This window comes from Zosterops lateralis (assembly GCF_965231275.1).
Source record: "Zosterops lateralis genome assembly, chromosome: 21".
NCBI classification, from domain to species: Eukaryota; Metazoa; Chordata; class Aves; order Passeriformes; family Zosteropidae; genus Zosterops; species Zosterops lateralis.
Window position 1 is genome coordinate 2838311 of NC_139781.1, and position 25014 is coordinate 2863324.

General features: G+C 38.0%; 1 protein-coding gene across 3 annotated transcripts in view; it reads right to left on the reverse strand.

Moving 5' to 3' along the window:
- Positions 1–2432: 2432 nt before the first annotated feature.
- Positions 2433–25014, reverse strand: part of MTMR1 (myotubularin related protein 1) — a 35648-nt gene continuing 13066 nt past the window's right edge. For all 3 annotated transcript variants that reach the window (XM_083876308.1, XM_083876307.1, XM_083876306.1), the window contains 6 exons: positions 24408–24593; positions 21794–22000; positions 20929–21021; positions 15905–16018; positions 14374–14550; positions 2433–3697 (listed from right to left, as the gene is read on the reverse strand). In XM_083876308.1, coding sequence (XP_083732434.1) covers positions 3533–3697; positions 14374–14550; positions 15905–16018; positions 20929–21021; positions 21794–22000; positions 24408–24593 — 942 coding nt within the window. In that variant the 3' untranslated portion in view covers positions 2433–3532. The remainder of the gene's footprint in view (positions 3698–14373; positions 14551–15904; positions 16019–20928; positions 21022–21793; positions 22001–24407; positions 24594–25014) is intronic.

The window sequence follows — 25014 nt, forward strand, 5'->3', positions numbered from 1 at the left end:
AATTTAATAAAACCCAACCCATACTGGACTTTGTGAGAAAACAAATACCACTATGAAAACTTTAATGGTAAAAATGGAGTATTTACATGCACACAGACACACTCCTGCTCTCTCTCTCTCCCCTCAGGTCATCCAGCAGTTAAACTCCAGGCAGTGCCTTGGGGTTTCCTGCAGTTTTCTTTCCCATAGATGAATCTCCCATGCAGTGCAAACTAAGCTTTGTATAATGATGCAGTACTCAGTCTCACAGTCAAAGAAGGTGGTTTATATTTCAAACTTCTTCTGACTCCTGTTTCTTAACTCTTTCCTCAGAACTGCAGATCTGGCAGTTAAAAGCTATCAATACTCTCTTAGTTCAGCAGATATGGTCTCAGCAAATGGACATTGCTTTTTGCCATAAATGTTTCACCTGGGGAATTGTCTGAATTGCCCATTTTACTGTGTCCTCTGTGGTGAGGCTTGGTGCACATGAATGAGAGCTCTTGAGTCCTTGTTTTCAGCTTTTAGAGAACCAGCTGTTCTTGGTGTTGCTACATCCAGCACATGAATCAGTGCAGCTTCTCTTGGAAAATGAAAGCAATGAAACACTTCTTGTTTAAAGCTCCAACTCCTTGGGAAGGCTGCCTCTGCAGGGAGCAGAACCAGGCAGTTTAGGAGTGTTTATCAGCTTTAAAAGCCTTCTTCCATTTTAATGAAACAACAAAAAAAATTACTTTTATCTACAAAGGAGAAAAAAGTGTAAATTCAGCTCTGAAACAGGACTAAAATGGCCAAGTCTCTGAGGCTGATGATTCACTTAACTTACTTTACAACAAAATATGTGTCAGCTGGTTAGGCTTCATCCCCTTCTGGGACACTGGATTCAGGTTTTACCCCCTCTCATATGTCACTGACAACAGGAAAATCCTACAAGCCAAATGCAACCTCATGCTGTCTTTGCACATTCGCTTTATACTGAGCAGTCAAACCAAAACCCAAAGCAGAAGATCTGCCTTTTGAACCAGAAGTTAACAGCTCTGTCCAAGGTACATCAGACAGGGAACAGGATCCTGCTCTTCCCTTACCTAGTTCAATACTGCCTTATTGGGGAAAAAAAAAAAAAAAAAAAAAAAAAAAAAAAAAAAAAAAAAAAAAAAAGAAGAGACAGAATTAGTTGTTAATATGAAAAAACCTGATTATCAGGAAGCAGACTGATACAACAACAATCATCTCCTCAGTGTAAAGCTGTGCTCTAACTGGCCCACGTGAGCTGTAGAAAACCTCTGAATATTTCCATGCTAACTGTTACAAACCCATCCATTGTGCTGACACATGGAACAGCAGGACCCTCCCCCAGAGCTCTCCCTGCTCATCACAGACTCGCTGAGCTGTGCTCAGACTGCTGGGAATACACAGCCAGTCAGCTGAAATAACTGATGTTCTTCTGTGCAAAACCAAATTCTCAGAGTTCAGCTTTAGAAATCCAAGCTTTAAAAACCTCAGAACGCCCCAGCTAATCCAGTCATCGCTTCTGCAATAATTATAGAGAAAATGTTGTGATTATTAACACAAATACAGAGAAAAACTTCAAAAGATTTTCTTTAGCACTGCATTTTGGAGATAATGTGCTTTACTTTAATATACAGTTGAAATGTCAAGGAAATCTGAAGTACGGAAGAGTTTAATTCAATACCAGCTCGACATATTTTGGCAATGTAAAACTCACTGCTGGCACACTGTTCAGCAGAACCATTTCTACAGGAAAAACATCTTTTCATCTATTTATAAAAAGCCTGAGGTTGATTCAGAGATGCAACATTGCAAACCTTCCTAAGCTGTGCTTGTGTAGGTGAATATTCATTATCAAAAGCATTCACTACAGTAAAAAGGACACGCTGAAATACCCTGCAGGGCACAGTAAACTCAGTGTAAGGCTGGACACAGCACTTCAGCCTCCCTAGCTGGAGCTGGGAAGGTGCTCAGCAGCTCACTTGACTCATTAACGTTGTGCTGGGCAGAGTTAATGCAGAGAAGGAGACACAGAAAAGCACAAATGTGCAGCAACAAATGAATCCTCACAGTCAGTAAAAGCCACAATCACCATAAAGAATCAATTGGCTCTAAAGAATGGGGCTTAATTCCCACCAGCAGAACTTGGAGCAACACAGGCACGAGTCAAAAAAAGCAGAGCTGCAATATTTAAGTTTCCTAAAGAGAAGAACCAGATTTTCATGAAACACAGCAAGGAAAACAATCCAAGGATAATTTGCAGCATGCACCATTTCTAGGCTTTCCAAGAATGCCAGTGAGTAATTTTCTACAAGGAGGAATGTTACAGTAATCAAATCTCTCCAATATGAGTATTTCTAGGGGGAAAATGCAAGAAAGTTGAGAATGTATATTTAACATGACAACACAAATTATTCATTTACAGAAAAAAATGCTAGTAGGAATTTAAAAAACAAAAAGTCAAGAGGCTTTATTTCAAGAAAAACAATTAATGTCATATTATTCAAAAAACTTTGTCAAACAAAGTCATTGCAAGTTAAGGTCCTCAGAAGGGTTTGGACAGGCAGGATCCATTTTGTCAAAGTACAGCTTAAACCCATGGGAGGATGTACATGTTTAACATCACACACACGTGGGTATAAACGCACACAGCTTTGCATTTTGTGTGTACACTTAGAAACAAAACACACTTCACAATGTGCAGCTATACAGACTATACAATTTACACAGCTGGGTGTCATTCCAGCTCCAAATATTACCATTTGCTAAAAACCAAACTTTTACTTTGTACAAGACCTTGACATGAGCAAGTTTACCCCTCGCTCAGGAGGCTGAAACTCAATAATAAGCTAAACAGTCAAAAGACTTTATTTCAACTTGTACAAAAGGCATTAAAAAACCTAAAATACATGCTTTACCAAATATATTACATCATACAAGTCAGTGTGGTGTACTTGATAATCCAGCTCAACTTCATCCACTTTTAATGGCATATTTAGTTCGAAATGTAAAACTGACTACACTGGAAAACATTTATTTTAAAATCAATTTTCAAGTGCCTTACCTAAAAAAAAATAAATTGCTCTAGCAAAAAAAATATTATATATATATATATAACTGAGTGAAATAAGGAGCTCCCATTCAGAAAGACGTTTTGTGTTCTGTGTAAGCATCATGTGGCATTTCATCTGATTCTCTCAACCAGGCATAGTACTCTAGACAGTGTGTGAGGCATTTTTCTGTCTTGCTTGGCAGATGGATTCCTTTTCAGAATGGTTAAATTGTTAGTTGCTCAACACAAAGTTTAATTTCACGATTGGTGACTTAGCTAGAGTGTCAAAACACATGTGGGAACTGCCAACAAGAAAATACATCACATCCATTGAAGCTCTTTTTGGCCTCATTGTGATAGCATCAGACACAGAGTAAGGCATGGAGAGCATAGCAATTACAAGTCACTCACAACCCTTTTGTGATGGGAAAAGCATTTCACCCTCCTCTGCGTTGTCTGACACTGTTTTTTCCCCATGGCTTTTGTTGCACATCACACAGAGGTGTGCACTGGCGTGGCAGAGTGGGAAGGAGACGAGCCTCTGTCAGAGGAGGAGGAAATGGAACGTGTGGCAGCCTCACGCTGCAAATCCTCCACCTTCTTCTGCAGCTCTGTCCGGATGGCCAGGAGTTCCTTGAGGTTTTGGTGGATTGGAACCTGCCAGGTAAACAAAGAGAAGGTTTGTTTTGACTCTCACAGTGAGTTGTCTTTTTCCAGCAGTTCCTCAGCTGCTGCTTTCAATAACAAGGAATTCGACGCTTGTGAATTTCAGTGTGTCAATATTTAGGGAAAGTGTTTCTTTAGTCATTTGAAATGAAACACTGCAGGAAACTGTCCCTTTCTAACAACAGAACTGGCAGGGAACCTATTAAAAAGTGCTGGCAAATGGTTTTGATGGGATCCCAAATATACTCCAATAAATGTGCCTGTATCCCTTATCAATACCACTGTCAGCTGAACTTAAAATGCCTTTCCTGGGAATGATTTCTCCAGCCTGTTGGAACAGGACTTACTTTATACACAGAGTTCACAAAGCTGGTTCCATATGGAGCGTCTTGTTACTCCTCTAATCAGGCATCTTTCCAGGAGTCTGACCCCTTCCAGTGAGAAAAGTGCAGCAGCCAAGTGAATGGCACCTGGACCTCCCAGAGTCTTACTCCAATCAATCTTTCACAGAAGTGCATTGTACAGGTTTCTGCTTCTGCCATTACCCAACAAACATCAGAGATGCACCACTCTGCATCTGAGCCCTTTCTTATTCCTCTGAAACATTCAACTATATTGTGGCCAAAGGAAGATTCAAGCCAATACTGGATTTTGCAGCTGGATTTGTTATCTCAGACAGGCAGAGAGAACCCTCCCCCTCTTCCAAATTCCACAAGGCCAGAAAAGTTTTACTGTAAGTTGCTTTTAATTTATTTTATCCTGTACAAACTGTAATTGTTTATAGCTTTTGGAAAGAGCAAAGCAAGAAAAGGATTTAATTGCACTGACACAACAATCATGGGGAAATGCAGCACTGGGAGACCCATGGATTGCTAGAGGAGTAATTTATACCCTGGGATTCTGCAATGCCAGGCTCCAGGGAATTGCCTTCACCCACTGTCAGTTCCTGCTGCTCAGCAGTGATTGTTAAAGTTGGGATGCACACCTGAGCCTGCCAATAGCAAAAACCAGAAAGGGTTTTACTTGCTCTCAATACATAACTGAGCCACAAGTTATATCTCTGTGAATTCTTGCTTTTTAAAGAACATACATCCAAAATCCATGCATTTGATATTGATATTTTCAAAACCTAACATAGAAAAATACCATTTAATTTTTAACTCTTGTTCTAACTTAATAAAATAGTATCAAAGGTCTTTTCAGGTCTACAATTTTTTGGCCATATAGTTTTTTCTAGTTTGTGGCTTAGCCCATGAACAGAAACTTCAGTGTATTGAGAAAGTGCTGCTCCCAATACCCTGGGAGTTATCACTTCATCCAGCATGTCATCTAGAGCAATTTTAAAAGGATAACTTTTGGAGCCTTCAGCAGAACAATTGCTGCACAAAACCAGATCCCAATGACCCTGGAGCTCTGCCCTCACTGTGCAATGAATTCCCTCTCCTGCAGTTTTACCCCACATCCTCTATATAAACCCTTCAGCAACTGAGGCCACAAATCTCCAGATCTCCTTCAGTAATGAAACACAAAGCACACCCTCCAGAAAGCCAATCTTATTTTTCTGAGGTAAATTACAGAAAGTGTATACACCTACAGGCGAAACTGAGCCTGCTGATGAAGATTGTCCAAGATGCTGTAATACACACTGGGGAAAATACAAATTTTAGTAAAGATTGGGATTTTCTGAAATTGGCATCCTCTGTATTTATTTCTTCCCCTCAATAAAAGATCCCTTTCTCACAGACTCCTACTTCAGACTTCTTTAGGAAGACACTTCCCTGAAACATTTATGTCCCTAACAGAGTGATTTACCATTGGAATCATGAGTCACAGGAGCCCGGGGCCATGGGAGGTCTGTACACCTGATTTCTGCACAGCTTTACCATGACTCTGCAAACCAGGCCAATTCCTCTCAGCCAGATCTGAGCTTTGAGCTCTCAAAAAGCAGCTCCACACAAGTGGCTTTTGGGGAACCCACTGCAAATCCTTCCAGGACACAGCACACAAAAGCTGCTGCAGGGCTTGGCACTCTCTGTAAAGTGCTTTGAGGAAGGAAATGTGGCTGCACCTCTCAATCCCTTTGCATGCCCAGAGCAAAATCCAACAGGCACAGGCTCCAACTGTGACGTAAGTGCTGTTCTCCCCACACGTCCATCCTGGAGAGCAGAGCTGCCTTCCAATAAATTAACTAAATAACAATAATGATGTTTAAAAAGCCTCTGTATATTCAAGTCACACACAGAACTCTTCAATGTTAAGACTGCAAAATTATGCTCTCAAAGAATTAGGTGTCAGAAGGAAGATTAATTCTCCAACCTCAATTCAGCCTTCCTGCACATCTGTAGAAAATCATTGGTCAAATAAATATTAAAATATCAACTTCTCCCTTGTATTCCTCATTTACTCAGTGCACAGGCTGATGCTACTTAATTAATGAGAAGTTATTCAATATTTAGTTTTCTTTGCAGTGTCTAACCCCATCTTTTATTTATTCTTCTGAATTTAAAATGCTAAAGTTTCCTTTTTTGTACTTTCATCTCATGACAAGAAACAAATTTATTTCTGCAGCACCCCAATGAGGTATGAGAGTATTAACACTCTTCTTTTACAAACAAGGATCTAAAGCCAGCACCTCCTAATTTTGCATACTTTGGATCTCACATTGTTTTAACAGAGAATTTGGGAATTCTGCAGCTGGGACATGTGGGTATCAAGCAGGACACCCAGGAAATAAGAAGGACACACAGAGGGACCATTCTGCTCCAGGTGAGCTCCCTTACAACAGAGGAATCCTGTGGCAAAGGCAAAGAAAAACTTCATTTCTCTCAGGGGACAACTCTTCCTCTGCCTGCAGCCATGTCCCCTCCAGACTCTACTTTCCCAGACTCTGTTCCATGGAACAGAATATAAAGCAAACACCCCCAGCACCCATAGCATTATTCACTCCTAGCTCCTGTTCCCAGCTAGCCACAACTCTCTCCTAGACTCTGTATAAAATCCATCTCTCAGTCTTTTTATTTATTCTCAGTTCTTGAGAATTCACTGAGACTATTGCAGACACACCTCCAAATTTGAGAATTTTTTGTTTCTACAAAACCATTAAGAGAACCATGGAATGATGCAGCTCTCTGGAAGCCTCCTTCCATCTTAGGAGGAAGAGTAAAAAGATGAAGCATCATTAATCAAATTCTGTCAAATTAAAAAGTCATTTCATTTCCACACTTCCTAAAGAGTTATTCCCAGGCAGACCTGTTGCTGTCAGTGTATCCTCAAACCATCCTATACAAATTCTTACAGAAAAATACCTCCATTTTTGTCACTTCACCCTGTTCTGTTTCATCACAAGATTCCTGTCTCAAATAAAACCTTCTTCAGAAGGAAATGGGTCCAACAACCTTCACAATAACACCTGTAATGGCTTGCTGTGAATGAGCCTCTCCTCCACTTTGCCACTGTTTAAATGAAAAGGAGAGTGACAGATCCTGTAAGGAACAAGAAGTTTGAAGAAGATGGTTTATTAAAAGATCTGTTACCTCCTTAACCCTAAAAGTGTGTCTCCAAGGCAAGCTTTTATTACTGCCTTGCTAAGAAATCATGTAATTGCTTTGCCTGAGACGAATTTGTTGGGAAGCTGACAGCAGCTGTACTGTTTTCTACTCTCTCATTCTGCCTCTCAGATTAGGAGTGGAAGCTCAGAAAATGACTCTGGACCTATCACCCAGCTGCATTCAACTTATTTTTGCTGCTCTAGTCCACAGATTTTCAGCAGAGTGTGCATCCTTTCCTTTGTCACACCAGTGTCCCCACAGTGATGCTGCCAGGCAACAACTCAGCTCCCACAGCCAGGTCCATCATTTCTGTCCCTAACCCAGCTAAAAGCACAGAACTATTTCTGCTGCATGAGAGGAACACACACAGATGAAACTCCACCCAGCAGTGCATCTACAGTTTGGCTGGGCTGGAAAATTGCCTGGGTCATTCAGGATGGTTTTCATGTGCTATTTAAACTATTATCTCAATGCTCTGAAAACCAGTAAATTTCATTTCTGTGATTTAACACAACAGTCCAGTAAAAATGAAGTAGAGACATAAAGGTGAATACACTACATACCTTTTAATGGATTTTGGAGGGTTAACTTCATAAAGAAATTCTGCCATGTACTATTTATAAGAAATAGATTTCTCTAGTCACAAAACATTTACTATGAAGAGTTAGAAGCTGATCACCCCAAAACAAAATTGCACTTGCATCTAATATAGCAAACAACAGAAGCAAACAGGGACAAGAATGTGGAGTTTGGCAGCAGCACTAAGCAGTGGGGACGAGGGCCTGGATGCTTGGGAAGTCTGACCTCACTCCAGGCATTAACCAAAAAGCTGGCCCAGGAAAAGCTGGAGAACAATCCACCTGTGTAAGGCTTCAGGAAGACTTTTCAGTGGTGGGAGTTTTTTTGTTGTTGTTTTGTTTTGGTTTTTTCCCCCACCTTTTTTTTTTTTTTTTTTTTTTCCAATTGTTACTGTAATATTGACTCAGGAAGCCAGACTACATGCTGCTCCCCTACCTCAGAAGTAATTTTTTCCCACCCAAATCCTGTCCCCTGGAGTCCTTTAACCTGTCTTGAGCAATACCCTCAGCACTAAATATAAGCTTTATAGACTTTTCCCTGTTGTCCATGATTCTGGTATCATTTCTTGTTTGGCTTTAAGCTCTAACCAAATTTTGTACCATCACATTCAAATCCCTAGTTTTATTCCATTACCTCTCTTTCACTGAGTTACTTAAGGAACAAACTTTTTTTTTTTTATTTAAAGAGATTCACACTTTTCCCCATTTCTTCCCATTTCAAAACTTCTCTAAGTTTCTAATTCAACTTCTCTCCATCAAGCCACAATTCAACAAAAAACCTGATCCCCTCCTCATACAAACTATTCATTCACCTGTAGCTGCCTTCAACTTCTGCACTTCTTCCTTGTTACTTGTTCTTCTCCCTTTCCTTGCTTATCCAGGATATTGCCAGTTGCCCCATCTCCCCAAAGAGTTTCTCCTCTCTGGTACATGCAATCTCTTTCTCTGTAAGCTGTGACATGATTCTCACACTGCTAATGATACCTGCAATAACTGAAACTCCCATTCCCAACCAGTAAAAAGCAGGGAAAATGCTGCCAAAATTGAGTGAGCCAAGTAACGTTCTTCACTAAGGAAGAACTGATTGTAGGTTTCTGCAAATGATCCAGTGAAAATGAGTGGTGGTTGTTTTCCTCATTTAGCTTCCTTTGCTGCCTGTTTCATTCAAAAGCCTTCAAATTTCCTCCACCCTGACGACAGGGTACCTACTGCCTACACTGAGCAGAAAAATACTTAGAACACTGCTAAAAACACTCTTTATTGCTAAAAATACCATTGATATGAAACTATTTGTTAAACTGAATTATCCACATACATCAAAAGCAGAACTTGGTGCAGTGTAATGCTGAGCACACACCAATCCACAGTTATGATTAATTATTCCTGCTGGGGAAGGATTTGAGGAAAAATAAAGTGGGTTTTTTTATTTAACTATGCCCACAGAGAAACTAGAGTTATGCTATACCATACACACACTACATCCCACATAAAAACCATCTAGACATAAGACAGCTTCATTCCCTCAGAAATTCAAGCCTTCCTCTTCACAGAATTACTACAGCTCACTTTCAGTATTGATTTTCAGGTTTTCATTCCCAAGGAATCCTTCAGGATCCTGAAGTGCTTTTGGATAGCAAAATTTGTCAGCACAAGGATAGATATAAGAGAAATTATAATAGCTACTCACTTATAGTACCACCAAGTCTTAATTGGATGGATATCTACTGTGTGTTACTCCACTAGCTCAAGGACTGCCATTCACATGAAAATTGTTCAGCAGTGAATGCATTTTGTCTTGTTCAGTGAGCACACTTTATCTATTTTGGCAACAGGGAAGGGAAGAAAAGCTGCAGAAGAAAATGGTTATTTTAAATTCATTGCTCAACTTAAGACTGTCAGTTTTCCAAAAGCTTACTCTGTGCATTGGAAAGACAACAATATCTTTCATTTGAGCTTTTTTGTTCCCCTCTGTGAAGAACTGGGACTCTGACAGCCCAGTTAACAGGACACTTGTAGCAAAAGGCAATCTCAAACGATGAAGACAGCAATTTTCAATAATAGTCAATACTTCCATACTTCTTGTAGAGGTGTGCTCCTAAGAAATCAAGCAAAAACCCCCTGGCCTCCTGGAAAAGCAAGGACAGAAATTATGTTCCAGGTGGGAACTGGAACAACTGATGGATTTCCAGGCTCGGGAAACTGCTACAAGCTGATGCCACTGTTTGTTAAAACCTACAGCCCATTTAGATTTAGACATCTGAGACAGGAGAGAAATTGAGTGCTTGCCCTTCAAAATATGTTAGAAAGTCCTGAAAATGAGGATTATTTGCACAGTACTTGCTTCTCCCATTCTGTGCACATTCTGGTGCTCACTATAGGACATCAATTTCTTTATCTTAGGTAACTACAGTTTCCTTCAGCATCCAGGATAAGCAGCTGGTCTTATTTTATTCCACACTGATTGAATACTGAGACTTTTATCTGTAGATGAAAATTATCTGCAGCAAATTAGACTCTGGAAATCTTGACTTGACACTCAACTAGAGAGAAACTACCAGGTACTGGCCAAAACCTGCCTCATTTCACAAGAAACTCTTTGTTAATAGCAGGGATGAAATCTGCTTTGCTAAGGGAACACTCAGCTGTCTAACCCACAAGGCAACTCTTTCTCCTGACATCTCCTGCCTCACTTTTCCATTCAAAAAGGGGGACTCAGGACCTGCAATGCCGAACAGTTCCAGAGCCTTATGATAGCTCTGTCCTGCCACAAAATGGTGATAAATCAAATATGTGGACAGTCCAAAATATCCCAATGCCAACTTGCTCAGAGGGGAACACAGCAGGCAGTGTGACTGAATAAATGCATGAACACTCCATGTGCCAGGCAGTAAGTTCTGTGCAGTAAGTTCCACATTATCCTGTTACATGCAGGATAAAGCATTTCAGTAATTATGTTTTCCAGTTTATTGTCAGCAATTTTCCCAGTGACACTCAGGATCTTATTTGTTGTTTTCACTATATAGTATTTTGTGTTTATTGACATTGAAGCTCAGCTAACATCTGATTGCTCAACTGTTCAACACATCAAATCCTTCTGCAAGAGCATCAAATAAAAGCAGCAATTGTAAGCTATTTATATACTTTACAGTCATATCTCTGTATTCCAGTCATTTCTCTGTATACAGTCATTTCTATATACTGAACAAACAGCTTTACTTACTCCTACATTTCCCTTTCACATCTTTAAGTGAGCTGCTAACCAGCCAACAGAAATTCCCTGACTCTTCCACAGAAGTTTTGTGATTGCCTTTAGCAGACGATCCCATTAGAGCAGCTGAATTGAATTTCTAGGTGATAGATGGTGCCAGCCTTTTACTCTGGATGACAGTCCACATACATGAAGAAAAGAATGAATTTGAAAAATTACAGGAATTTCTATGGTATTAACACAACCTCTGTGGCCAAATTTACAGAACACAGCTTGAAGAAAAAATTACCAGGCATAGAAAAATTTAAAAAACCCACATAAACTCAAAATTAAACTAAGCCCTGTCCTCCAAGGGTTAAAACATAATTTCCAAGAAAGCATGAAAAGAACTAAACATATCCTAATGGACTGTGCAAAATTTGGTGACTAAAATGCATTATTTTCCTTGCCTCTCACAGCTTGACTTAAAGGGCTGGAACTTTTTACTCATGCTCTGCATATATGGATGATGAGGTATGTTAGTTCAAAAATACTGCCCCTGCAGAGATCATATTCAAGAATATCACTGTTGTGTTCTCTCCACCTTCCGGCAACGCCTAAGGAGATACCTAATGACATCTGGCAGCCAAAACTCCTCAAACCAGTATCACAAAGAGGATGAAATGGCTACATAGAAGAGGGAAAAATATGTATCAACTGAAAAACTTCAAAAGCATCCTATTATCTAATGTATTCCAGACTAGCAGGGTCATCTGTAAGACCCACAGATTCCACAACTCTGTGGGAGAGAGTGGAAGAGATTCAAATATACATTTCTCCAGCTCAAAGAAAGGGCAAATCTGAAAAAAAGTCTTCTCAGTCAATGAACTCAAATAAGACAGAACTTAAACCTATGTAATTTTCTTGGGACAAGAAGTCAATAATGATGTAACACCTCCAAACTCAAACCAAAGAACATTTAATTTCACTTAAGAATTCAAATGACCTTGCTGAAGCACAGTTTAGCAACAAGAGGTGCCCACATTTAACCTAGAATTTTCCACTTTTCAGACTCCTGAGCTTTGAACCCCATGGAAAGAGCCTGTGTGTCCTCAAGTGCACAAGACCTATTGCAACACAAACAGGGCTCTTGATGCAAATAAACATCATCAAAAACACCATCTCAGGCTTCCACAGAGCTTAGACAGAACTGAGGTTATATCATTCTAAGCAATCTTTACAGAACATAAGAATAATGTTCTATCAACTCTGTATGTCCTAGAGGAATGAAGAATATGCTCAGACCATACCACATCAGTAAAGATAAAGAATATTTGAAGACAGAGAACAATATTACAAAACCAAGTTAATACCAACTTAGCATTCAATAATTTTCAAATTTAATAAAAAAAATACAGGTCATATATGCTCATTTCCAATAGAAAAGGCAATGAAGTGCAATGATACTTCTTTCAGTCCGTTTAAAAATCAAGCTCACTAATCAAGCAGAAATGAGAAAACCTAAAGTATTGCCTCCAACCAAAACCTGCCCTTCTGCTCCTGTGAGATTGTTCTCCCATAACACCAACTTGGTTGAGAACAGGTATCAAAGATCCATTCTGATTATATTCAAAGTGTTATTATTCATCTTCCCTTAAATTCACCTATTGGGCTTTTTTTCCTTTTTGGCGAGCTCCTCAAAAACAATAAACATGCTTTAGTTTTCTAAAGATGTTTTTGCAACTGATAAAACAGCACAGAGTTGCCTTGAACTAATCATCAGAGAACTTATTCATGTTAAATATTTAATTTTATATTTAGTTGAGGATCAAGAGAACACTTTAAAAGGTATTCAACAAAATCATCTTTTATCAGTAGGCAGGGATGCCCATTATTTTAATAAATCCACTGATTAGGAAATTTTTTCACTGAAGATAAGTGAAGACCTGCTGGGTGTCACAAGGGTCATTGTCTCTTTTTTTCTGTCACTGAATGCTCTGAATGTTACTGAATTGGTTAACAGGGTGTGACACCAGACAATGAGAACACAGAGGAAAGCAAATTTTGCATATTGTGGTTGCAGAAGCTGTTTATTTACTCGCTTGTGTGAGTTTGTGCTTTCATAATCAGACTGTTGAATGCATTTCTGCAACAAAAAATCGTAGTTTCTGCTTATCCAAAGAGATGAGAAACACTCCCAAATGTTGGTCATAAATATCACATAAATTCAGGCCAGAGGTAAGAGAAAAGGGATGATGTCTCAAAACAGAACTTATGTGGTAGAACTGAAAATTTGAAGCAGTTTTTTAAGTACTTCAAGAAAAGCAGGTGGCAGGAAAGTTCAGGCAGTTACCAGGACCATCACATTTTGTTCCCTTCAGCTTCACCTCAGTGAGAAAAACAAGCAATCCAGACTTTTCCAGCACCTTAAAAGGTATTTCTCAGATACCTGGACTTCTACCAGTGGAGTGTCCTTCAAACTTACCTTGGAACAGCATCTTTTACAACAGCCTCTGACTGGTGGATGTCTAATAAATCTGAAACTCACATCTCATTCTAACTGCTAGAAGATGAAAGCAGCTTTGGAGCAATCACTTAATACAGGTAATTTATCATAATATGCTTGGGGGTACCTTGCAATGTTACCTTAATAAAGAGATGGTGTAGCACACAAAGATACATTAGAGTTGTGACACAATCTGAATGTTCTTTTCTTCAGACTTCTACGCATGAGAGCATATGGAGCATTTGTCTGATGAGATTTAGAGATTTATCTGAATAGCAGACATTACTTATAAGAACAAATACTGGGTGAATCAAGGAGCATGTTTGGCGAGTGTTTAATCTTTAGCATGCCAGCTAAGAACTATAAAAGTCAATTGAAAAGAAGCATCCATGAGACGGTTAGTTTAGAGAACCTGCAAAATGAGTTGGTATAGTCCAGTTTTTTCAGAAACTGCTGGTGTATTTTATGTCAGTGCTGGGGAAAGGGCAAAGAATGATTAAAAACGAAGGTACACAAAAACAGGAGAAGGTTAAGGCAATAAAATTATTAAAAAATGTTACAAAGTATTATAAAAGTAATCTTCTGACAATAAAAGACTGTTAATCTTTACAAGCCAATACAGTGACACTGTAACTCCCTAGTCTGTGGGTGACTTTAATGAAAACATCCTTTTCCCTAGTTTGACCTCATCATCTTCATGACAACCACCTTTTTCCCTATCAGCTGAAATATGTGCAACAGATGAGCACTTTTGTATTAAATGCTGCATTTGACACTAGGAAAAATGATAATTTCTCTTCATCTCTGTGACCTTCAGTAAAACACTGAAGCCATGTGAGAGCTCATACCTGAGGCCTCATCCTGGGGTTCCACCTGATGTAGTAATTCACCCACAGCTCCAAATGGTTCAGGCTGGCAACAGGATACAGGACGTGGTTTTCATAGTTCACATAGAAGGGATTGGTGAATTCCTCTAACTGGCTGTTTATATAGGACCACAGAGATACAGTCTTTGTGCTCACCTCCTGATTGAAAAAAAAAAAAAGTTAAAATAAAAAAATTAATGACAGGGATTGCAAAATTTTAAAATATGATGTTAATAGCTACATATCAGTAATTCTGTCAGAATTTTACCTTATCTACTAGAAAATTACATGCAGTTTGAGAACACTTCCAGTAGCTGATCATGAAAGACCTTAAAACTTTAGCAAAACATCTGAACACTTATTTTGGTCCAAGGCTAATAAAGAAAAGAGATTGAGATGTATTATTTTCAGAGACACTAAAGTCTAACTGAGCAAAAGCAACCTGTATTGCTCATAATTTACTTAAATACATGGTTACACACTCACCAACTAAAGATTAGCTTTAACAAGAGTATCAGTGAAGAGCTATAGTTTGGAAGATCCAAAAAAGTGTTTGTGAATAATAATTATTCAGTTTTTCCACTCATACTATTTGCTCCTAATAAATAATTGATATTATGCTTTTAACTGATTACTTGTACCTTTATTTGCACTTCTGAAAGTTGCATTATTCTAAATTTAATCAGCATAATAATGGTTAGATCAAAGATTGGAAATCTGAACTTACATCAGATTCATCTTGCAAATTTAAACTCCTTCTGTGTTGTAAAGCATGTGCTTCTACTACTGCTGTGCCTGAAATTGCATTTCTTTATTGAGAATTGCATCTGACTATTTATTTATGAAAGAAAGCTGTCTGGAAACCCTGCATTTGCTGAGAACACGTTATTCAGCTCCATCTTGTGGTATTTACATGCAACTTTTCCCCTACAAAAGTGGTAGAGACAAACCAAAAAATAATAATAAAAAAAGCAGAACTAAATGTAACAAGGAATTGTAACTTGCTCGAAAAAATGAGATAGTAAAAACAACAAAACCACAAGTAAGCAGAAGTGTGGAATATTCACAAACTTGGAATATTCACAAACTTTTAACTTCATTCATTTAGATAATTTTAATTTCTGTGGTCCTCAACTACAAGTTCCATCCTGTAATGTCCTATAGTAACCTGCCAAGTCATCCATAGGAGTTCCTTCGGAAATAGTGAAAGAAATGCTAATATAATTTGATAATTATTATTATTTAAAATTTTGTATATTGGCTAAAATTACATGCAAGAGGACTTACTAAAATCCTCAACCTCCTCAACTAACTAAAGGAACCTAAGTGCCACCTCACTTCATAGCAGGGCATTCAGTATATATTTCCCATACCATAAAATTTAATGTCTGCATTGTTTTTTAAGATTATGTGACAAATGTGTTTAAAAACACAGCTCAGACATTCTTAGGTTGTCTAAGCATTTTTATATAAATTCAGAAAACCAAGAATGTGCATTATACTAATTACTTACCTCTTTTAATCTCTCCTTTTCACAGTTGCATAAGAAAGTCCCAAAGAGACAACTATAAAGGTGATCCAGAATGGTGATCAAAAATAACTCGTTGAATTCAAAGGCTGCAGGAAACTGACATTAAAAAAAAGGTTAAATTACTTTAAGCAATGTGGGAAGGAAGAAAGACATAAGAAGTAACCAAATAGTTCAGGTAAGATTTTTTTTTTCCTATTTAGGGATTATTTTCAGGAAAACTCAGCTATTTCAGTAACTCCCACTTCAATAATTCATTTCATCTATGTACTTCTTTACAAATACTTTTCAGAGCTATACTTTACATTCACCATCCAAGTATATCAGAATATAAACATTAGCTGATATGAAACTGGTGATACAAAGTAATCCATTTTAAGAAGCTCTATCAGTATTTTGTTCTACCCCAAACCCTCTTAAACATATGTTTTATATCTCTTATTACAGAACAAGAAAACATTTTAGGGGGAAAAAAAAGAAAAAATAAGATAATGGCATTTAGAAGTTTTATTTCCTATTTCAAAATGAAATGAAATAATGACAACTATGCATATATTTGGCTTAACATTTATTTAAAACTTTTCTTTTAATTCTCTACTCAAGTTTTCTCCATTTCACCCTGAGTTTACCATCAGCTATGTACAATAAGCCTTTAATCCCTCTTCTTCTCTATGGGAAAGTAAATCCTGTACATCTGGAATGAAAGAACTCTTTACTCCCCTGAGCACCATTAGGTACTTTATTCACAAGCAGAGGTTGCCTGATATATTTTAAAACAAACACTCAGAAATCTGAAAATGCTCCTCCTAACCTGTAGTGATCTAAAAATTCATAAAGGGAGAAATTACTGCAAACTGCCAATTTTAATGGGCTGCTGTCCACTCAGATGGAAAAAGTCGTTCTTCAATCAAATGTAATGGTAAGACTGCATGTGGCAACTGCCTGATGTGCCAAAAAAACTTTGTGTCCAGTATGACAAGGATAGCAAATAGAGACATGGAATGACAGACATTTAGAAGAATAAACAGTTGAGAAGACTTAAGGAAAACCTAAGAGGTAGAATTTCCGTCATTAACAATAAAGAGCATGTAATAAGAGAATAATGCTCAGGACAAACAAAACAGACTTTGTGCATTCCTTCTAAAAGAGTACAGCTTCTAAAGAAGTCTAAAAGGCAAAGTTTTAGATACGTAAAGCAGAATTTCCTGCTATATGGAGAAATCTTAAGTCAATATTTCAGATGTGCATAAAGCAGAGGGCTGATTTCTCTTCTGTGCCACTGAAGAACACTGAGTACCTCGGTGAGTGACTCAAGAGCTACTGAAAATAAAGATGACTCCTATGGTTAGGAGGAGTAACAGCAATTGGGACTGTGGGTGAACTAGCTGATCCAGAAATTCCTCTTCAGTGTCAGCTGTGATTTATGAAGGGCAAATGTTTATTCATGTTGAAAGTAAAGAGCTGAATAACACACAATGGGTGTGCTTGTATTAAAGCCAGAAATATCTAAGTTTTAAACAAGAAGACTGATCTAAGACAAGCATTGTAAACACATTCTCTTTCCAGGACTTCTCAAGCTAACACACACCACCTTTCAACTGAAAATTTTGACTAAGTAGATTATCAGCATCATGACACAGAAAATGAATGGGAGGCTTCTTATGAGTCTGCTATAGACTGTGCACTGTTCACCAGCACACTGTGCTCACACTGGGATTTCTCTTGCAAATCATGGGTTGTTTTCAACCTCCTCACCATTTTTTTTCATCAGGCAAAGAGGAAATCAGGATTATCAAAATCTCTTTTTCAGTCATGTTCAGAAGTTACTACTTTTGAACTTCCTTCTCTCTAGGAAATCATGCCAAAACCTAATTACAAAACAATGATGTTAAAAACACAGCTATTACTTTAAGGAAGTACAAACAGAACTTGACAAACAGGTGTGCTGAACCAGGTCAGGAGAAAATTCCCTGGGTCTCAGATCTCAGCCTGCTGTGTCCAGCTCAAAGCAGCAATCAGATACAGAGAGCAAAAATAACTTGCAAAGCATCGAAATGATATTTGGAAAAAAACTTTGAAGACAAAAGTGTCTCCTAAAGGGGCTCTTTTTAACTGAAAGCATTTAATGAGCCTTGTCACATCAGGGCTCTGTGTTGTGACAGGTCCATCCTAATCACAAGGATGCCGACATGGCCACTATTCCAACCCAGTGAAGCATATTCAGAATTCCATACATCAGTGCTTGCACTCCAACTAGTTTATTAATAAGTGATAGCACTTTATTGAAACCCAGTCTTTGGATACAAGAGTTGCACTGTTGGAGCTGATGTATCAAGACTGTAGAGCTTCTATTACTGCTGCTGAAAAATCACTGACCTAAAAATGCCTTCCCCTGTAGTTCCAAGCCTATTAGTGTCTGCTTGAAGATTCAGGTGGAAAAATTCCCCAAATGGAAATTTACTTCTTCTCAAATCCACTAATTACGAGAAAGCACACGGGTCATTAAAATCTCCCACTTGTTGCTGCTGGAGTTGTTGTGTGTTTTTTGTAAACTGGCATTTAAAAAAAGAAATTATCTTGTTTAAAGTCTGATGATGACATGTGGCATTTGATTCAGAGACATGCAAAATACACTTGCTTTTTAATCAGTGAACTCATTCTGTACTACAGTAACATTTAACATTAACTTGGCAGAACGACTGTGCAATGGACAATAATGATTAATTGAACACCAGACAGAGGAACAGTGCACTGCTGCATCCAGTGAAAAATGCACCTCCAGCAACAGCTGACACCCAGTAACAAACAGGATGAAACTTTGTGCTGACTTTAAACAGACCTTCCTCCTGTGAGGGTTCTGTGCATGAAAGGTAGGAAGTTAAACTGCAGGGCTACATGCAAATTTTACAGTTCTGTTTCATTTTTAACCAGGCATCAGTATTTCATCAGCTCACATGTGGCCTTTCCAGTTTGACATCTGCTACTCAGTATCACCAGAATTTACTAACAGAGGAGGGAGATCACTTCACCATATGGTTTTTAATTAAAATCTGATGTCAATGTACTTCTCTCAAGTTCTCCGTTATTATATTTGTGCGTCATGAAGACCAGAAACCCAAGGGAAAAATATAAGGCTTATCAAGGCCTAAATTTCATTGTCTGAAGCTATCTGGAAATTTGTATCTTAGTGGGAAGTTAGAGATACTCTCACTGTTTTAAGAATGTAACTCTTAGACCCCCAAAGAGCCTATTTGATTTTAGCCCATGTCCAAACCAGAGCCCTTACACTCTCCTGCAGTCATTAACACTCACTTGAGCTGTGGAACATTTCACAGATGTTTATCATGAATTCTAAAGCACAAAACTATCACTGTTTTATGAGCAAACAATCTACACAGCCATAAAATAGAATCCTGTTTTTCAAAGGTCTGTGTCAAGGTAATCACATCCATTCTCAAAGTGTTCAAGTCAAATGAAGAATTAAAATAAGTGGGCAAGAACTGTTCAAGAATAACTTTTTCTATTTTTTTTTCCTGTGCAACATTAATGATTTTTCAATGTCACTGCTGTTCATGAATTTCAGAACAATTTCTGGATCCAGGTTTTGAACAGATGTGCTATTGGCAAAATGTTTCACAGATTCCCCTCTCTGCCCCCATCCCTTTCTGTTTTTTAAACTAGAGGGAACTATACTGTTTATAGCAAGAAATAGGAGGCAGCAAGGGAGATCACAAAAACAGAAGAGGCTGCTCTCAATTAAGGATCTCCCCAGAGGACTTTTGTTCCTACCAGGTGTTTAGAACTTCTCCTCTTTGCTATTGTTATTAGCTTTCCTCCGAAAGAGGAACTGAATTTTTCATTTATTTTTTCCAGCCATACTGAACAGCACGTTAATGCTGAAATAGAGACACAGAAAGAGAAAGTCTACAAGACCCCCTGGACAAGGGCCCAGTATAACAGCAGGGAACTTTCATAAAGCACCAAGAATGACTGTCTCAAATACAAGCTTTGGAAACTATGATATAAATTTTAAGAACCACGTGCAGAACAAGAAGACTGAGGTAAGGGATCTGGCAGTGCAGGATCATAAGGAACCAGACTGTCACCCTCCTCCCTTCGAAACAAATCACATATTGTAGAGACTTCAGTAGAACAGCTTTTACCATAAAAGCACAGATCTCCATGTTAAGCTTCAAGGAGGTTAAAAAAAAAAGGAGAGAAAAAAAAAAAAAAAGAAAAGATAGAGGGGAAGGCAAAAACCAAAGGAGTCAAGCACCAAGAACTTTGAAATCACTTGGAAATAAAGCCTTCATGTAGACAACCTATTTCAATAACCCCATTAAAGAGTGACATTAAAAGGACAACAAAAAAGCTTAGGTTTTTGCTAATGGAGGCACAAATAAGTAAAATGAAGACTAAATCCATTTGATAATTTAACATTTCAGAACAAAAATAAGAAGCTGAATATTTTGGTATCTCAAGAATCACTAATTTCAGAGATCTCCTCTGATCTAGAGGTAAAAGCAGTTATGGAAGTAAGAAAACTTATCAGAGAATAGGCTTGTGTGGTATAAATGTTGTCCTGTACACATGAAGATGAAAATGTTGACATTTGAGACACATATGAAAGAACTCTGTACTACCCACAGTTCACAATCGGCCCAGATTTTTGCTGTTTCTAAAGGATAATATAAATCCATTTGAACATTTACTCCACCAGTGAACGTTCAATACAAATAATTTATTTCATCAACAACTCTTATTTATGTAAACAGCAAATCCTTTGTAAGCCTATTTTAAACAGAAAAAAAATGCTGGTATTTTGTTTTCAAGACAAAATCTCTACTCTAGCTCCTTGTACCTCACTTTGAACAGAAGTTTTCCTCTGTGTACATAGTGCAGCCACAGAGCAACTACTCTGTATAGGAATGTGTTCTGTTACACAAATTTTATTTTGCCAAGATAAAGACTGATAAAGACTCATAGAAATACACTGTTCAGCACCTTACCTGCCTTGTCATTTGCCACACACAGTCAATGAACTGCAGGAAAATGGGAGATCTGTCAGCATCAGCGTGATCGTCGTCTCCGTGCCCCACTCGCTGCAAGCCAGAGCACACTGCACGTCAGCCTGGTGTGTCTGCAGCTCATCCCAGCACTGCTCAGGAACTCTTAAATATGTTCCAGCAGTGGACAAGACAAGCAAGCCTTCCATAACATTAACCTGCATTTTTCAGCTACTAAAAATGCATCCCAATGTTCACTTATGGACATGCTCAGTGTGGAGCAGAGGTGCAAAGCTCTACCAGTTGTTTCTCCATCTTCTACTGCACAGCCACTGATTTCTATCAGTGAGTGAAAGTGGCAGGAGTTTATTAAGACTGAACTGAAAAAATGGTTACTCCATATCCACCTGTCATAACTACATTTCTACTAAATCATTTTTAGAGTCAGAGCCCACAGAATGTCATAACAATTTATTCTAATTCCCCATTAGCCTATGTGTTAAATAAACACTTCAACCTTAAATCAGAGTAATAACTCCAGCCATTTTACATTGTAGAAACCTTAATTGTTTTCCTTGGCTCTCCATTCATAAGCTCCATAACATAAGTCAAAATCCCTCATTCTCATAAAAAAGCCACATGACTTTTTCTCACCATTGCATTCAAAAAATTTTTATTTACTTTATATTATACATCACATAGAGGTTTCCTGCTAGAAATGAAGAGGTTACAGTTCTCTGACACACTCAGACCATTAAAAGGACACCAGAGACAATCACTAAAATGCAGCAGAGTACTGTGAAAAAACCTGCTGCTCAAAGTAAAAGCCCTGAAGGTGACAAACTGCACACTAAATTTTCCAGCTTACCATTGCAAATCGATGACCAAAACTTATCCATTCCTTCTCTACCAGGACTTCAAAGCCCTTGATGGTTCTGTAGTAGCTGTCCAGCATCAGCATGGCCAGTGCAGTGAGCTGTGCAGTTCGATCCCAGCCATCACTGCAGTGCACCACTACAGAGGTTTTACCAGACTCAATCTTATCTGCAATTCTTACTGCCCCAGCAAGAAGCATCTTAAACAAAAATGAAGAAATAAGAGTATTAATTACTACCAAAACTCTATTAAAAAAAGTTAAGATTTTATACTCTTTAAGTTATTAATTAAAATTTTCAAGTTATTATATTTTTAAGTCATTATAATTTAAAATTTAATAAGATTAATTATAGAATCATCCTGATGACAATACTTTAAATTAGAGATTTCTAAACAGTGGTATACATATTCCTAGAGGTATCTTGCAAAATATTTGCACTTCTCTCTTCCTAGGCATGCAAAAACATCTTGTTTTTGGAAGTAGGAAAGGCAGCATCTAATGGAGAAGCTGTGCCCAAAACCAGTCTTCAAACCTATTTCAAGAACCATGCTTTAGAGACAGTTTCCATTGATTCTATCTTTCATTGAGCATATCTTTTATGATAGAACTGAAGGATGCCAGAAGGGAAATATCAAGAAACAATACAAAAGTGTCTATGAGAGAACAGAGTTTGTGGTCTGAACTAGTTAATTGTCAATTATTTCAGTTAGAAAACTCTACTGCATTAATATTAAAACAGTTTGGTCTTCAATAAAAGCAGAAAACTGATCTATTTAACATAGAGGTATGCAATAGGTTGCTTTAAAGAGAACACAGATGCCTCTGAAGGAAAACAGCTGGACATAAACAACAGAACAGGTACAGGAAATGAGCAGAGAACGGGAGACAGAAAACACATTTACTATTAATTCAGCAAGTATTTGTGGAGTACATGAAGCACTTTATTCCACTTCGGACAACAGCCTTTAGAAAACAGCTTCCTCTACAAAATTATTATTCTTTACAGATTTTTCAAAACTTGGTAACCATCACAGTACTACAGCTATGGCTTTGGATTGATTTACAAAATGAGAGTTGAAAAATAGTTAATAGTACAAGTTCTACCCTCAGAGAGAATATACTCTGGGTATACAGTAAGCACCAAGTGCCTTCACTCATGTTGTTACTACTGTTTTCACACACACAGAGTTACTGGCGCCTTCACAGACACTCCAAGACCATCCCTGAAGCACTGTGGGTGCCAGGGGCTGGAGGGAAGTTTCCAGTCACACATTGCATTAAACTGGGACACAGCCACACTGGTTTGAGCCCAGAAAAGGCAGAAGTGTTACAAAGATGTGGATCGTTAGTGCTTTTACAAGCCAAATCAAAAGGCAAAGAACTCTTGGAAAAAATCTCAGAGAGATACTATCAACACTCTTAACACAGTAATGGAAGCTTTTAAGAAATTGACGTGCAGTTTCTGCTGTCAGTACCATTAAAGTGAAGTAGCATGTAAGGGGCAGAGCAGTGAAGAATGTCACACACATGTCAACTCTTCAAAATACTTTAAATGAGATTTCCAGTTGCTATGTTATTGTCACCTGTCTGACGGTACCAAAGTTCACTCCTGATACTGCCTAATCCAGGAACCCACCAATCACTGGCAATCAAAGTGGTCACAGGCACAAAACAGATAACTGTAAAAGGCCAGGCTGATAAGAAAAGGTTTCCAGATACTCAGATTCCCAAAGTTGTTTCAAACAGTTCAAATTCAAGAGAACAAGAAAATTAAACTGTTCCCAAAATATCATTACATTTGACTCTTAATTTTGTGTTTGCTCCCTCTACTGGCTCTGTTGCAGTTGTCAGCAGGCACTGCTTAACAGAGAGCCAAACTAATGAATGATCCCAAACATATTTTGCATGAATGACATTTGGACCAGCTGCTAATAAAACAAATTACACTCCATCCATATTATTCATAAACAGGGGATTCAATATAGCAATGAAATAATCAACTCTAAAATAATTTTAAAGGTTAGTGCAACTGACTGTAAAACTGAGTGTGGTAGTGATTTATTTTCATATTATGTTATAATAATAAGGCAGATGATAACTTGATGAATCACTGGCTACAAACAGCTCATAAAAATGTAGGTGCCCACCATAAGAACTGTAACATTGCACTGAAGGAGGGAAGGATGAGAAAGACTGAGGAATTCACAGTCAAGTCCTTTTGGCAGTGGCTCAAATATAATCTGAAGTTCCCAGTGCATTTTTCCAAGCAAGAGGGATAACCCTGAACTGCCCACAAACATTCCTTCTCAAGAAAACAAAACACAGCAGTAAATATGATACTGTGTTATCAGGAATTAACTCACTGTCTGCCAGTACATAAAACTAGAAATACTATAGAATGTTTAAAAGTTACTAAGTTACTATGGAATGTTTAAAATGCTGCCTTCTAAGTGACTATTTAAAAATTATACTTTTCCACAAGATTATTCTGATTAAAGCAACATGCTTGAGTCTCAAAATTATTTTAGCAGTATTTTCAGAAGTGCAAGTTAAAAACCACATGGTTTAAAAAAGTAATTGATTTTTCACATCAAAAGCATTTTACCCTTATGTATTCCAGCCAGTGTGTGGAGTCCACGTTTGACAACCACCGAGTCTCATCAATAGTGGGATAAACAATTTCTTTCAGTTTCCTCAGGGATTCTCTCATGACATGTATATTGTGAATCTCCAGGAAGACCAGCTCTGCATTTGGGTAGGCACTTTCACTTTCATATCCTCCACCTTTAGCCTGTCATTCAAAAGGTAAAAACAGACAATGAGAAGAACATGTATAGGACTTCAGCATAAGAGAGTTATTTTACTCAAGTTTCAGCATTTTCTGAGAGAAAGAATTATTTTAGTGCTAATAAAAACATATTTTTGGTCTTCATTTTTCTAAATAAACCTGGAGGGTGTTTTAGGTGAAAGAAATTCTAATTGCAAAAGGCTACATTTGATAATACATCCATATACTTTCCCCTTTTTATTAATGAAACCTTTGGTCCTCTGTGAGCATTACTGCATCATTTCTCAGCTATATCTTCATGCTGCCTTTGATTCCTGCCAGCCTTTCCAAAATGATACAAGCAACTTACCTTCCTTCCTGTGCATTCTTTAGGGACCCTTATTTCTTTTCAACATCAGGTCCTCCACATCCTGAGATCTGACTC